General features: G+C 38.2%; 1 protein-coding gene across 3 annotated transcripts in view; it reads left to right on the plus strand.

Moving 5' to 3' along the window:
• The first annotated feature begins 10017 nt into the window (after nucleotides 1–10017).
• LOC124259277 overlaps nucleotides 10018–14021 on the plus strand; it is a 30153-nt gene continuing 26149 nt past the window's right edge. For 2 of the 3 annotated variants that reach the window (XM_046693383.1, XM_046693384.1), the window contains exon 1: nucleotides 10018–10262. In XM_046693383.1, the coding sequence (XP_046549339.1) occupies nucleotides 10065–10262 (198 nt within the window). In that variant the 5' untranslated portion in view covers nucleotides 10018–10064. Of the gene's footprint in view, nucleotides 10263–13252; nucleotides 13593–14021 lie in introns of those variants that run through there. The other variant, XR_006893806.1, reaches the window with a different exon arrangement.

Consider the following 14021-nt stretch of genomic DNA (forward strand, 5'->3'; position numbering starts at 1 on the left):
CACCTGGTATCATCACTATTTCATAGTGATTCATAATGCTCTGTCCTCGTATCGCATGGTGACACTCACTGGATTGTCTGGTCCAGACTAGATTTGTTTACAAAGAACACTGTAGAGCTATAATACTGCTGAAACAAATATATTACTCATGATATAGTCACAACTGTACAACCAACCAATTTAGTTCTGATGAATGTAGAAAGGGTCAGGGAAGTAACAAGGAATTTGCTCTACACGAGACACACAAATCATATCCACGTCACACCCCTTTATCACAAACATTTTGTGTGTGTGTGTGTGTGTGTGTGTGTGTGTGTGTGTGTGTGTGTGTGTGTGTGTGTGTGTGTGTGTGGACATGAGCAAGTTAAATCTGCACAATGGGTGAGTTCACCGTAGCGTGTGTGAATGAATGGTGTTGAAGTTGACTGGCTTGTTGAATGAATTGATTTGAGTGTTTCTATTTCTGTTGCGAGTATGAATCGATACTTGTGAATGAAGTGGAATTATATTTAATGTGTAGGACTTATATTATAACTTGTCAAGTGGATTGTGGTATGTGTTTGAGTTCACCGTTGCAAGTATGAAGGGATTATTCTGTGAATGAAATGGATTTTAATGAGCGTTGACTATAATGTGTATAAATGAATTAGAATGTGTTGGCATTTACCGTTGTGTGTATGTGAACGGATTGTGATGTGTGTGCCTTGCTTGTAGCGAGTATGGATGGATCGTTATGTGTGTCAAATGGATTGGTGTTATTAAATGAAATGTGTGTGAACGGATTGTGGTGTGTGTGTTTTCTTGATTGTAACGAGTATGGATGGATCGTTATGTGTGTCAAATGGATTGGTGTTATTAAATGAAAAGTGTGTGAAAGGATTATGATGTGTGTGTCTTGTTTGTATAGAGTACGGATGGATCGTTATGTGTGTGTCAAATGGATTGGTATTATTAAATGAAATGTGTGTGAACGGATTGTGGTGTGTGTGTTTTCTTGATTGTAACGAGTATGGATGGATTGTTATGTGTGTGTCAAATGGATTGATATTATTAGAATTGAAAGAAATGTGTGTGAACGGATTGTGATTTGTGTGCCTTGCTTGTAGCAAGTATGGGTGGATCGTTATGTGTGTGTCAAATGGATTGATATCATTAAATGAAATGTGTGTGAACGGATTGTGATGTGAGTGTTTTCTTGACTGGAGCGAGTATGGATGGATTGTTATGAGTCTGTCACATGGGTTATTTGGAATTATTAGACGTAATGTGATGTGTGGGTGCTGGCTGTTGCATATGGATGGACGATGAAATGAGAACTGACTACCGTCTGTATAAATGAGTTGTAATGTGTGGGAGTTGATACTTATGCATGGGAGCTGCTCTGCGTTGGAATGGGTTTTGTTGAATGTGAGCTGACTGTAGCGTACGTGAATGGATTGTGACCACCGAAAGTTGATATGGGGATTGGAATGTGTGATATGTGAGAGATGGCCAGTGCCTTTTTGAATGAATTGTGATTGATGGGAATTAACTGTAGTGAGTAAGTGCGGTTTTACGCCGCTTTACGAATATGTGAATAATATGGATAACATGCAATATGTTGGAGTTGTCTATCTTGTGTGTGAATGTATTATGATGCGTGTGCCTCGTTTGTATATTTACGGATGGATCGTTATGTGTGTGTCAAATGGATTGGTATTATTTAATGAAATGTGTGTGAACGGATTGTGGTGTGTGTGTTTTCTCTTGATTGTAACAGTATGGATGGATTGTTAAGTGTGTGTCAAATGGATTGATATTATTAGAATTGAAAGAAATGTGTGTGAGGATTGTGATTTGTGTGTCTTGCTTGTATGCAACGAGTATGGGTGGATCGTTATGTGTGTGTCAAATGGATTGGTATTATTAAATGAAATGTGTGTGAACGGATTGTGGTGTGTGTGTTTTCTTGATTGTAACGAGTATGGATGGATTGTTAAGTGTGTGTCAAGTGGATTGATATTATTAGAATTGAAAGAAATGTGTGTGAACGGATTGTGATTTGTGTGCCTTGCTTGTAGCAAGTATGGGTGGATCGTTATGTGTGTGTCAAATGGATTGATATCATTAAATGAAATGTGTGTTAACGGATTGTGATGTGAGTGTTTTCTTGACTGGAGCGAGTATGGATGGATTGTTATGAGTCTGTCACATGGGTTATTTGGAATTATTAGACGTAATGTGATGTGTGGGTGCTGGCTGTTGCATATGGATGGACGATGAATGAGAACTGACTACCGTCTGTATAAATGAGTTGTAATGTTTGGGAGTTGATACTTATGCATGGGAGTTGCTCTGCGTTTGAATGGGTTTTGTTGAATGTGAGCTGACTGTTGCGTACGTGAAAGGAAAGTTGATATGGGGATTGGCATGTGTGATATGTGAGAGATGGCCAGTGCCTTTTTGAATGAATTGTGATTGATCGGAATTAACTGTAGTGAGTAAGTGAGGTTTTACGCCGCTTTAAGAATATGTGAATAATATGGATAACATGTAATATGTTGGAGTTGTCTATCTTGTGTGCGAATGTATTATGATGCGTGTTAGTTGACATCTAGTGAATGTGCATGTATTATGATGTTGACTGAAATGAATGTGCTTGTATTATGATGTATGTTAGCTGACTGTAGTGAATGTGCTTGTATTAGGATGTATGTTAGTTGACTGTAGTGGTCGTGAATATATTATGATGTATGTTAGGTGACTGTAGTGAAAGTGAATGTATTATGATGTATGTTAGGTGACTGTAGTGAAAGTGAATGTATTATGATGTATGTACGGTAACTGTAGTGGTTGTGCTTGTATTAGGATGTATGTTAGTTGACTGTAGTGAAAGTGAATGTATTATGATGTATGTTAGGTGACTGTAGTGAAAGTGAATGTATTATGATGTATGTTAGTCGACTGTAGTGAAAGTGAATGTATCATGATGTATGTTAGGTGACTGTAGTCAATGTGCTTGTATTATGATGTATGTACGGTAACTGTAGTGGTTGTGCTTGTATTAGGATGTATGTTGGTGACTGTAGTGAAAGTGAATGTATTATGATGTATGTTAGTCGACTGTAGTGGTTGTGCTTATGTATTATGATGTATGTTAAGGTGATTGTAGTGGTTGTGCTTGTATTAGGATGTATGTTGGTGACTGTAGTGAAAGTGAATGTATTATGATGTATGTTAGTCGACTGTAGTGAAAGTGAATGTATTATGATGTATGTTAGGTGACTGTAGTGAATGTGTTTGTATTAGGATGTATGTTAGGTGACTGTAGTGGTTGTGCTTGTATTAGGATGTATGTTAGGTGACTGTAGTGAATGTGCTTGTATTATGATGTATGTTAGGTGACTGTAGTGACAGTGAATGTATTATGATGTATGTTAGGTGACTGTAGTGAAAGTGAATGTATTATGATGTATGTTAGGTGACTGTAGTGAAATTGAATGTATTATGATGTATGTTAGGTGACTGTAGTGAAAGTGTATGCATTCTGATGTATGTTAGGTGACTGTAGTGGTTGTGCTTGTATTAGGATGTATGTTAGGTGACTGTAGTGAATGTGCTTGTATTAGGATGTATGTTAGGTGACTGTAGTGGTTGTGCTTGTATTAGGATGTATGTTAGGTGACTGTAGTGAATGTGCTTGTATTAGGATGTATGTTAGGTGACTGTAGTGAATGTGCTTGTATTATGATGTATGTTAGGTGACTGTAGTGAATGTGCTTGTATTATGATGTATGTTAGGTGACTGTAGTGGTTGTGCTTGTATTAGGATGTATGTTAGGTGACTGTAGTGAATGTGCTTGTATTAGGATGTATGTTAGGTGACTGTAGTGACAGTGAATGTATTATGATGTATGTTAGGTGACTGTAGTGAAAGTGAATGTATTATGATGTATGTTAGGTGACTGTAGTGAAAGTGAATGTATTATGATGTATGTTAGGTGACTGTAGTGAAAGTGAATGTATTATGATGTATGTTAGGTGACTGTAGTGAAAGTGAATGCATTCTGATGTATGTTAGGTGACTGTAGTGGTTGTGCTTGTATTAGGATGTATGTTAGGTGACTGTAGTGAATGTGCTTGTATTAGGATGTATGTTAGGTGACTGTAGTGGTTGTGCTTGTATTAGGATGTATGTTAGGTGACTGTAGTGAATGTGCTTGTATTAGGATGTATGTTAGGTGACTGTAGTGAAAGTGAATGTATTATGATGTATGTTAGGTGACTGTAGTGAAATGTGCTTGTATTAGGATGTATGTACGGTAACTGTAGTGGTTGTGCTTGTATTAGGATGTATGTTAGGTGACTGTAGTCAATGTGCTTGTATTATGATGTATGTTAGGTGACTGTAGTGACAGTGAATGTATTATGATGTATGTTAGGTGACTGTAGTGAAAGTGAATGTATTATGATGTATGTTAGGTGATTGTAGTGGTTGTGCTTGTATTAGGATGTATGTTAGTTGACTGTAGTGAAAGTGAATGTATTATGATGTATGTTAGTTGACTGTAGTGAAAGTGAATGTATTATGATGTATGTTAGGTGACTGTAGTGAATGTGCTTGTATTAGGATGTATGTTAGGTGACTGTAGTGGTTGTGCTTGTATTAGGATGTATGTTAGGTGACTGTAGTGAATGTGCTTGTATTATGATGTATGTTAGGTGACTGTAGTGACAGTGAATGTATTATGATGTATGTTAGGTGACTGTAGTGAAAGTGAATGTATTATGATGTATGTTAGGTGACTGTAGTGAAAGTGAATGTATTATGATGTATGTTAGGTGACTGTAGTGAAAGTGTATGTATTCTGATGTATGTTAGGTGACTGTAGTGGTTGTGCTTGTATTAGGATGTATGTTAGTTGACTGTAGTGAATGTGCTTGTGTTAGGATGTATGTTAGGTGACTGTACTGGTTGTGCTTGTATTAGGATGTATATTACTGACTGACTGTAGTGAATGTGCTTGTATTAGGATGTATGTTAGGTGACTGTAGTGATATGTGCTTGTATTAGGATGTATGTTAGGTGACTGTAGTGAATGTGCTTGTATTAGGATGTATGTTAGGTGACTGTAGTGAATGTGCTTGTATTTTGATGTATGTTTGGTGACTGTAGTGAAAGTGAATGCATTATGATGCATGTTAGGTGACTATGAGTGAAAGTGAATGTATTATGATGTATGTTAGGTGACTGTAGTGAATTATGCTTGTATTAGGATGTATGTTAGTTGACTGTAGTGAACGTGCTTGTATTAGGATGTTTGTTAGGTGACTGTAGTGAATGTGCTTGTATTATGATGTATGTTAGGTGACTGTAGTGAATGTGCTTGTATTAGGATGTATGTTAGGTGACTGTAGTGAATGTGCTTGTATTATGATGTATGTTAGGTGACTGTAGTGAAAGTGCTTGTATTAGGATGTATGTTAGGTGACTGTAGTGAATGTGCTTGTATTATGATGTATGTTAGGTGACTGTAGTGAATGTGCTTGTATTATGATGTATGTTAGGTGACTGTAGTGAATGTGCTTGTATTAGGATGTATGTTAGGTGACTGTAGTGAATGTGCTTGTATTAGGATGTATGTTAGGTGACTGTAGTGAATGTGCTTGTATTAGGATGTATGTTAGGTGACTGTAGTGAATGTGCTTGTATTATGATGTATGTTAGGTGACTGTAGTGAAAGTGAATGTATTATGATGTATGTTAGGTGACTGTAGTGAAAGTGAATGTATTATGATGTATGTTAGGTGACTGTAGTGGTTATGCTTGTATTAGGATGTTTGTTAGGTGACTGTAGTGAATGTGCTTGTATTATGATGTATGTTAGGTGACTGTAGTGAATGTGCTTGTATTAGGATGTATGTTAGGTGACTGTAGTGAATGTGCTTGTATTATGATGTATGTTAGGTGACTGTAGTGAATGTGCTTGTATTATGATGTATGTTAGGTGACTGTAGTGGTTGTGCTTGTATTATGACGTATGTTAGGTGACTGTAGTGAAAGTGAATGTATTATGATGTATGTTAGGTGGCTCTCGTGGTTGTGCTTGTATTAGGATGTATGTTAGGTGACTGTAGTGAATAGTGAATATATTATGATGTATGTTAGGTGATTGTAGTGAAAGTGAATGTATTATGATGTATGTTAGGTGATTGTAGTGGTTGTGCTTGTATTATGATGTATGTTAGTTGACTGTAATGAAAGTGAATGTATTATGATGTATGTTAGTTGACTGTAGTGAAAGTGAATGTATTATGATGTATGTTAGTCGACTGTAGTGAAAGTGAATGTATCATGATGTATGTTAAGGTGACTGTAGTCAGTGTGCTTGTATTATGATGTATGTACAGTAACTGTAGTGGTTGTGCTTGTATTAGGATGTATGTTAGGTGACTGTAGTGAATATTGCTTGTATTAGGATGTATGTTAGCTGACTGTAGTGGTTGTGAATGTATTATGATGTATGTTAAGGTGATTGTAGTGGTTGTGCTTGTATTAGGATGTATGTTAGGTGACTGTAGTGAAAAGTAGATTATTATGTGTATGTTAGTCGACTGTAGTGGTCGTGAATGTATTATGATGTATGTTAGGTGACTGTAGTAGATGTGCTTGTATTAGGATGTATGTACGGTAACTGTAGTGGTTGTGCTTGTATCAGGATGTATGTTAGGTGACTGTAGTCAATGTGCTTGTATTATGATGTATGTTAGGTGACTGTAGTGACAGTGAATGTATTATGATGTATGTTAGGTGACTGTAGTGAAAGTGAGATGTATTATGATGTATGTTAGGTGACTGTGAGTAGTGGATGTATTGAATTATGTTGGGTGACTGGATGTATGTTAGGATGACTGTTAGTGAATGTGTGCATTGTGTATTAGGATGTATGTTAGGTGACTGTAGTGAATGTGCTTGTATTAGGATGTATGTTAGGTGACTGTAGTGGTTGTGCTTGTATTAGGATGTATGTTAGGTGACTGTAGTGAATGTGCTTGTATTAGGATGTATGTTAGGTGACTGTAGTGAATGTGCTTGTATTATGATGTGTATGTTAGGTGACTGTAGTGAAAGTTAATGATTATGTGCATGTTAGGTGACTGTGAGTGAAAGTGAATGTATTATGATGTATGTTAGGTGACTGTAGTGAGTGGTGTGCTTGTATTAGGATGTATGTTAGGTGACTGTAGTGAATGTGCTTGTATTATGATGTATGTTAGGTGACTGTAGTGAATGTGCTTGTATTAGTATGTATGTTAGGTGACTGTAGTGGTTATGCTTGTATTAGGATGTATGTTAGGTGACTGTAGTAGAATGTGCTTGTATTATGATGTATGTTAGGTGACTGTAGTGAAAGTGCTTGTGATTAGGATGTATGTTAGGTGACTGTAGTGAAAGTAGATGTATTAGGATGTATGTTGTTAGGTGACTGTAGTGAATGTGCTTGTATTATGATATATGTTAGGTGACTGTAGTGAATGTGCTTGTATTATGATGTATGTTAGGTGACTGTAGTGAATGTGCTTGTATTATGATGTATTGGCTTAGGTGACTGTAGTATGAATGTGCTGTAGTGAAAGTGATGTGTATGTTAGGTGACTCTCATGGTTTATTATATTAGGATGTATGTTAGGTGACTGTAGTAGAATGTGCTTGTATTAGGATGTATGTTAGGTGACTGTAGTGAAGTTGTGCTTGTATTAGGATGTATGTTAGGTGACTGTAGTGAATGTGCTTGTATTATGATGTATGTTAGTTGACTGTAGAAAGTGTAGTGATGTATGTTAGTGACTTGTATTATGATGTATGTTAGGTGACTGTAGTGAAATTGAATGTATTATGATGTATGTTAGGTGACTGTAGTGAAAGTGTATGCATTCTGATGTATGTTAGGTGACTGTAGTGGTTGTGCTTGTATTAGGATGTATGTTAGGTGACTGTAGTGAAAGTGAATGTATTAGGATGTATGTTAGGTGACTGTAGTGAATGTGCTTGTATTATGATGTATGTTAGGTGACTGTAGTGAAAGTGAATTGCATTATTATGATGCATGTTAGGTGACTGTAGTGAAAGTGAATGTATTATGATGTATGTTAGGTGACTGTAGTAGATATGCTTGTATTAGTAGGTATGTATGTTAAGGTGACTGTAGTGAATGTGCTTGTATTATGATGTATGTTAGGTGACTGTAGTGAAAGTGCTTGTATTATGATGTATGTTAGGTGACTGTAGTGAATGTGCTTGTATTAGGATGTATGTTAGGTGACTGTAGTGAATGTGCTTGTATTATGATGTATGTTAGGTGACTGTAGTGAAAGTGCTTGTATTATGATGTATGTTAGGTGACTGTAGTGGTTGTGCTTGTATTAGGATGTATGTTAGGTGACTGTAGTGAATGTGCTTGTATTAGGATGTATGTTAGGTGACTGTAGTGAATGTGCTTGTATTAGGATGTATGTTAGGTGACTGTAGTGAATGTGCTTGTATTAGGATGTATGTTAGGTGACTGTAGTGGTTGTGCTTGTATTATGATGTATGTTAGTTGGCTGTAGTGAAAGTGAATGTATTATGACGTATGCTAGGTGACTGTAGTGAAAGTGAATGTATTATGATGTATGTTAGGTGACTCTCGTGGTTGTGCTTGTATTAGGATGTATGTCAGGTGACTGTAGTGAAAGTGAATGTATTAGGATGTATGTTAGGTGACTGTAGTGGTTATGCTTGTATTAGGATGTTTGTTAGGTGACTGTAGTGAATGTGCTTGTATTATGATGTATGTTAGGTGACTGTAGTGGTTGTGCTTGTATTAGGATGTATGTTAGGTGACTGTAGTGAATGTGCTTGTATTATGATGTATGTTAGGTGACTGTAGTGGTCGTGAATGTATTATGATGTATGTTAGGTGACTGTAGTGGTCGTGAATGTATTATGATGTATGTTAGGTGACTGTAGTGAAAGTGAATGTATTATGATGTATGTTAGGTGACTGTAGTGAATGTGAATGTATTATGATGTATGTTAGGTGACTGTAGTGAAAGCAGTAGATGCATTATGATGTATGTTAGGTGACTGTGAGTGAATGTGCTTGTATTAGGATGTATGTTAGGTGACTGTAGTGGTTGTGCTTGTATTAGGATGTATGTTAGGTGACTGTAGTGGTTGTGAATGTATTATGATGTATGTGAGGTGACTGTAGTGAAAGTGAATGTATTATGATGTATGTTAGGTGACTGTAGTGAAAGTGAATGTATTATGATGCATGTTAGGTGACTGTAGTGAATGTGAATGTATCATGATTTATTAGATTTAAGTAATGTGGCAGTAGATGCATTATGATGTATATTCGAGTGTGCACTGTGGTTTTGCTATGGGACGTGGATAGATCAACATACGAGACGGGTAGTTTGTTATAGATACATGTTTTGGTTGGAATTGATAGATTATATTCCATGAATAAAATATGTGTAGCAATGGCTGTCATACACATCAAATTACCACCAAATCAGTGTAACCTGCAACTTCCTGATCTATGCCTCCACTCCTCATTTATCACTTTGAGAAACATCCCATTTCAGGCAGGAATACACGGTGTTTGCTTATATTTTCGAACATTTTCGAGGCGAAATTATAAAAATATCTCGAATTGCGAAAATATATGGCACAGTTGATGTTATCGACATCAACAGGTACAGGTTCTCTAACCACCCAACTCATACGAACCCATGTACGTAATTTCGAACCAAGCCAACAAGAGTGGTCTCCCTTTCTCGCATCGATCCTGTCACAGCGTCTCCCTCTCGCACCTGTCCGCGTCTCTCACACAACAACCCGCGTACACGGGACGATCTAGAAGTAGAGCAACTCTTCACAAATAGATCACCGCGAGGCAGGTGTATGATAAACTCCAGCAATCCGAGAACGACGTATGACGTCATCCATTCATAAACAAGTCACGTGATCACAACATATCGCCCGTCATAACACACAAGCAAAAGCGGGGTTTATCTGCCGGTACCTATATCCGTCCATGGCTCCCCTAGAGTGGTTCCTGCCTGTCCAGGTGCTTGTCACCCTGGGGCTGTGGGTTGGAGCCCTGTGGGCATTGCCGGAGTGTGCCCGGGGTACCTACAAGGACCCTATCGCGGGTAGTTGTCGGGAGTGCAGCTCGCTATGTGATCGCGCTGAGGAACAGAAGACGGAACCCTGTGTGCCTCCTACTGTCACGGTAAAGTCCGTCCACTGACCAGCGTCCAGACGGTCACACAACGTACTATAGAGTCTATGTTTATCATATTTTATTTGGTATACGAGTTCCGTACAATCAGGAACGTTACTGCATCTGCATAAGACCCTACAACGACTCCTAACCCACCATCGTCCCATATCACCATCAAAACGCACTTAATTTTCAATTTGTAAATACTTCTGTCCGATAAGTATAACATGGACGCAATCTACCCGTGGATGTATGTACTTATATCTTACGTGAGAAATTCAGAGAAAAGAGAAATGATGATTCGGCCTCCTATCCGAATAAAAACTGGTTTGAGATTCTCATCCAGATTACGTCATACATGAAGCAACTGCTTCAAAATGCCGGACATTTAATGCTCTATGAAGTACATGAGGTTTAAAACAACAGTTTTCAATGTTTGGCAGCTTAACATTGAGATACCCTTCCTATCTGCACGAGAGTCACCCAGTTATATTCTTTGTGACAAAACACCTCCACAGCTATCCAGCCTTTCGTTACGCTTACATGCACTGCGGTTAACACTGATGTGTATTAAATGTTGTAAACATCCACGGATGTGTGACCAGTTCACAACGTCACGATAACATCTGTAACGTGCCTCTCCAAAAGGCATCAAGGGCAACCATTATTCGCATAAGATTTTGTATTCATCAACCAGATCTTAATTTGTAGTCTCTTCACGTATTAAACACTGACGAAAATCAATAATCCAATACCTTAGTACTAGCGAGAACGCCAGTCTATCGGATGCTATGCTATTACCATGGTCTCGTCCATAGTTGTTAAAAGCCATAGCCGGTTTTGGACAGACAGTGGGCTGCTGCTGAAGAAGGCCAAATGAGGGCGCATTTAGTTCCAGATCAAATGTGGCTGAGTTTATGTTGCGCGTCAAATATTAAGCTTGAGACATAAGGAATATATCGATCAATATATAGTATTAGAAAGTCTCGTGATTGATGGCATTGGTCCGTTCTAATGATCAGGCTTCTATTGTTATATAAATCAAGTCTCCATGAATCTCCAGAGTCGCGTTGATTTATTTAAAAGCTTGGATGAATCAATCGAGTTAATTAATATAACGGATACCGTGTATTGCCTCGGAACCTGTTATATCGTACGAATATTGTTGAGGCTGTGCATTGCAAAATTTAGAGGCTTCATTACCTGCATTTCCCTATTTCAAACGTGTTAGTGAATGTGCTTGTATAAGATGTATGTTAGGTGACTGTAGTGAAAGTGAATGTATTATGATGTATGTTAGGTGACTGTAGTGAAAGTGCTTGTATTATGATGTATGTTAGGTGACTGTAGTGAATGTGATTGTATTAGGATGTATGTTAGGTGACTGTAGTGACTGTGCTTGTATTATGATGTATGTTAAGTGACTGTAGTGAATGTGAATGTATTATGATGTGTATGTTAGGGTGACTGTAGTGAAAGTGCCTTGTATTATGATGTATGTTAGGTGACTTTAGTGAATGTGCGCTTGATATTAGAATGTATGTTAGGTGATTAGTAGTAATGTGTTTGCATGGACTGTAGTGAAGGTGACCAGTCAATGCGTTTGTATTAGGATGTATGTTAGGTGACTGTAGTGGTTAATGTGTGCATTATGATGTAGGTGAGCTAGTGAATGTGGCTATGACGTATGCTAGGTGGACTGTAGTGAAAGTGAATGTATTATGCGATGTATGTTAGGTGACTGTAGTGGTTGTGTTTTGTATAGTGATGTATGTCAGGTGACTGTAGTGAAAGGAATGTTAAGATGTATGTTAGGTGACTGTAGTGGCTGTGGTTGTATTAGGATGCTTGTTATGGACTGTAGTGAAAGTGAATGTATTATGATGTATGCTAGGTGACTGTAGTCAATGTGAATGTATTAGGATGTATGTTAGGTGACTGTAGTGGTTGTGCGTTTGGTATTAGGATGTATGTTAGTTGGCTGTACGCATGAAAGAATGTCGTATGACGCATGCTAGGTGACTGTAGTGAAAGTGAATGTATTATGATGTATGTTAGGTGACTGTAGTGAAAGTGATTGTATTAGGATGTATGTTAGGTGACTGTAGTGAAAGTGAATGTATTATGATGTATGTTAGGTGACTGTAGTGAAAGTGTTTGTATTATGATGTATGTTAGGTGACTGTAGTGAATGTGCTTGTATTATGATGTATGTTAGGTGACTGTAGTGGTTGTGCTTGTATTAGGATGTATGTTAGGTGACTGTAGTGGTCGTGAATGTAGTATGATGTATGTAAGGTGACTGTAGTGGTCGTGAGTGTATTATGATGTATGTTAGGTGACTGTAGTGAAAGTGAATGTATTATGATGTATGTTAGGTGACTGTTCGTGAATGTGAATGTATCATGGTTTATTAGATTTAAGTCAAATGTGGCAGTAGATGCATTATGATATATTCGAGTGTGCACTGTGGTGTTTGCTATGGGACCTGGATAGATCAACATACGAGACGGGTAGTTTGTTATAGATACATGTTTTGGTTGGAATTGATAGATTATATTCCATGAATAAAATATGTGTAGCAATGGCTGTCATACACATCAAATTACCACCAAATCAGTGTAACCTGCAACTTCCTGATCTATGCCTCCACTCCTCATTTATCACTTTGAGAAACATCCCATTTCAGGCAGGAATACACGGTGTTTGCTTATATTTTCGAACATTTTCGAGGCGAAATTTTAAAAATATCTCGAATTGCGAAAATATATGGCACAGTTGATGTTATCGACATCAACAGGTACAGGTTTTCTAACCACCCAACTCATACGAACCCATGTACGTAATTTCGAACCAAACCAACAAGAGTGGTCTCCCTTTCTCGCATCGATCCTGTCACAGCGTCTCCCTCTCGCACCTGTCCGCGTCTTTCACACAACAACCCGCGTACACGGGACGATCAAGAAGTAGAGCAACTCTTCACAAATAGATCACCGCGAGGCAGGTGTATGATAAACTCCAGCAATCCGAGAACGACGTATGACGTCATCCATTCATAAACAAGTCACGTGATCACAACATATCGCCCGTCATAACACACAGCATAGCGGGGTTTATCTGCCGGTACCTATATCCGTCCATGGCTCCCCTAGAGTGGTTCCTGCCTGTCCAGGTGCTTGTCACCCTGGGGCTGTGGGTTGGAGCCCTGTGGGGCATTGCCGGAGTGTGCCCGGGGTACCTACAAGGACCCTATCGCGGGTAGTTGTCGGGAGTGCAGCTCGCTATGTGATCGCGCTGAGGAACAGAAGACGGAACCCCTATGTGCCTCCTACTGTCACGGTAAGTCCGTCCACTGACCAGCGTCCAGACGGTCACACAACATACTATAGAGTCTATGTTTATCATATTTATTTGGTATACGAGTTCGGTACAATCGGGAACGTTACTGCATCTGCATAAGACCCTACAACGACTCCTAACCCACCATCGTCCCATATCACCATGAAAACCCACTTAATTTTCAATTTGTAAATACTTCTGTCCGATAAGTATAACATGGACGCAATATACCCGTGGTGTGTACTTATATCTTACGTGAGAAATTCAGAGAAAAGAGAAATAACATGATTCGGCCTCCTATCAGAATAAAAAACTGTTTGAGATTCTGTCAGATTACGTCATACATGAAGCAACTGCTTCAAAAAATGCCGGACATTTAATGCTCTATGAAGTGCATGAGGTTTAAAACAATAGTTTTCAATGTTTGGC

The sequence above is a fragment of the Haliotis rubra genome, unplaced genomic scaffold, assembly GCF_003918875.1.
Source record: "Haliotis rubra isolate DU_JTF1 unplaced genomic scaffold, ASM391887v1 Scf716, whole genome shotgun sequence".
NCBI classification, from domain to species: Eukaryota; Metazoa; Mollusca; class Gastropoda; order Lepetellida; family Haliotidae; genus Haliotis; species Haliotis rubra.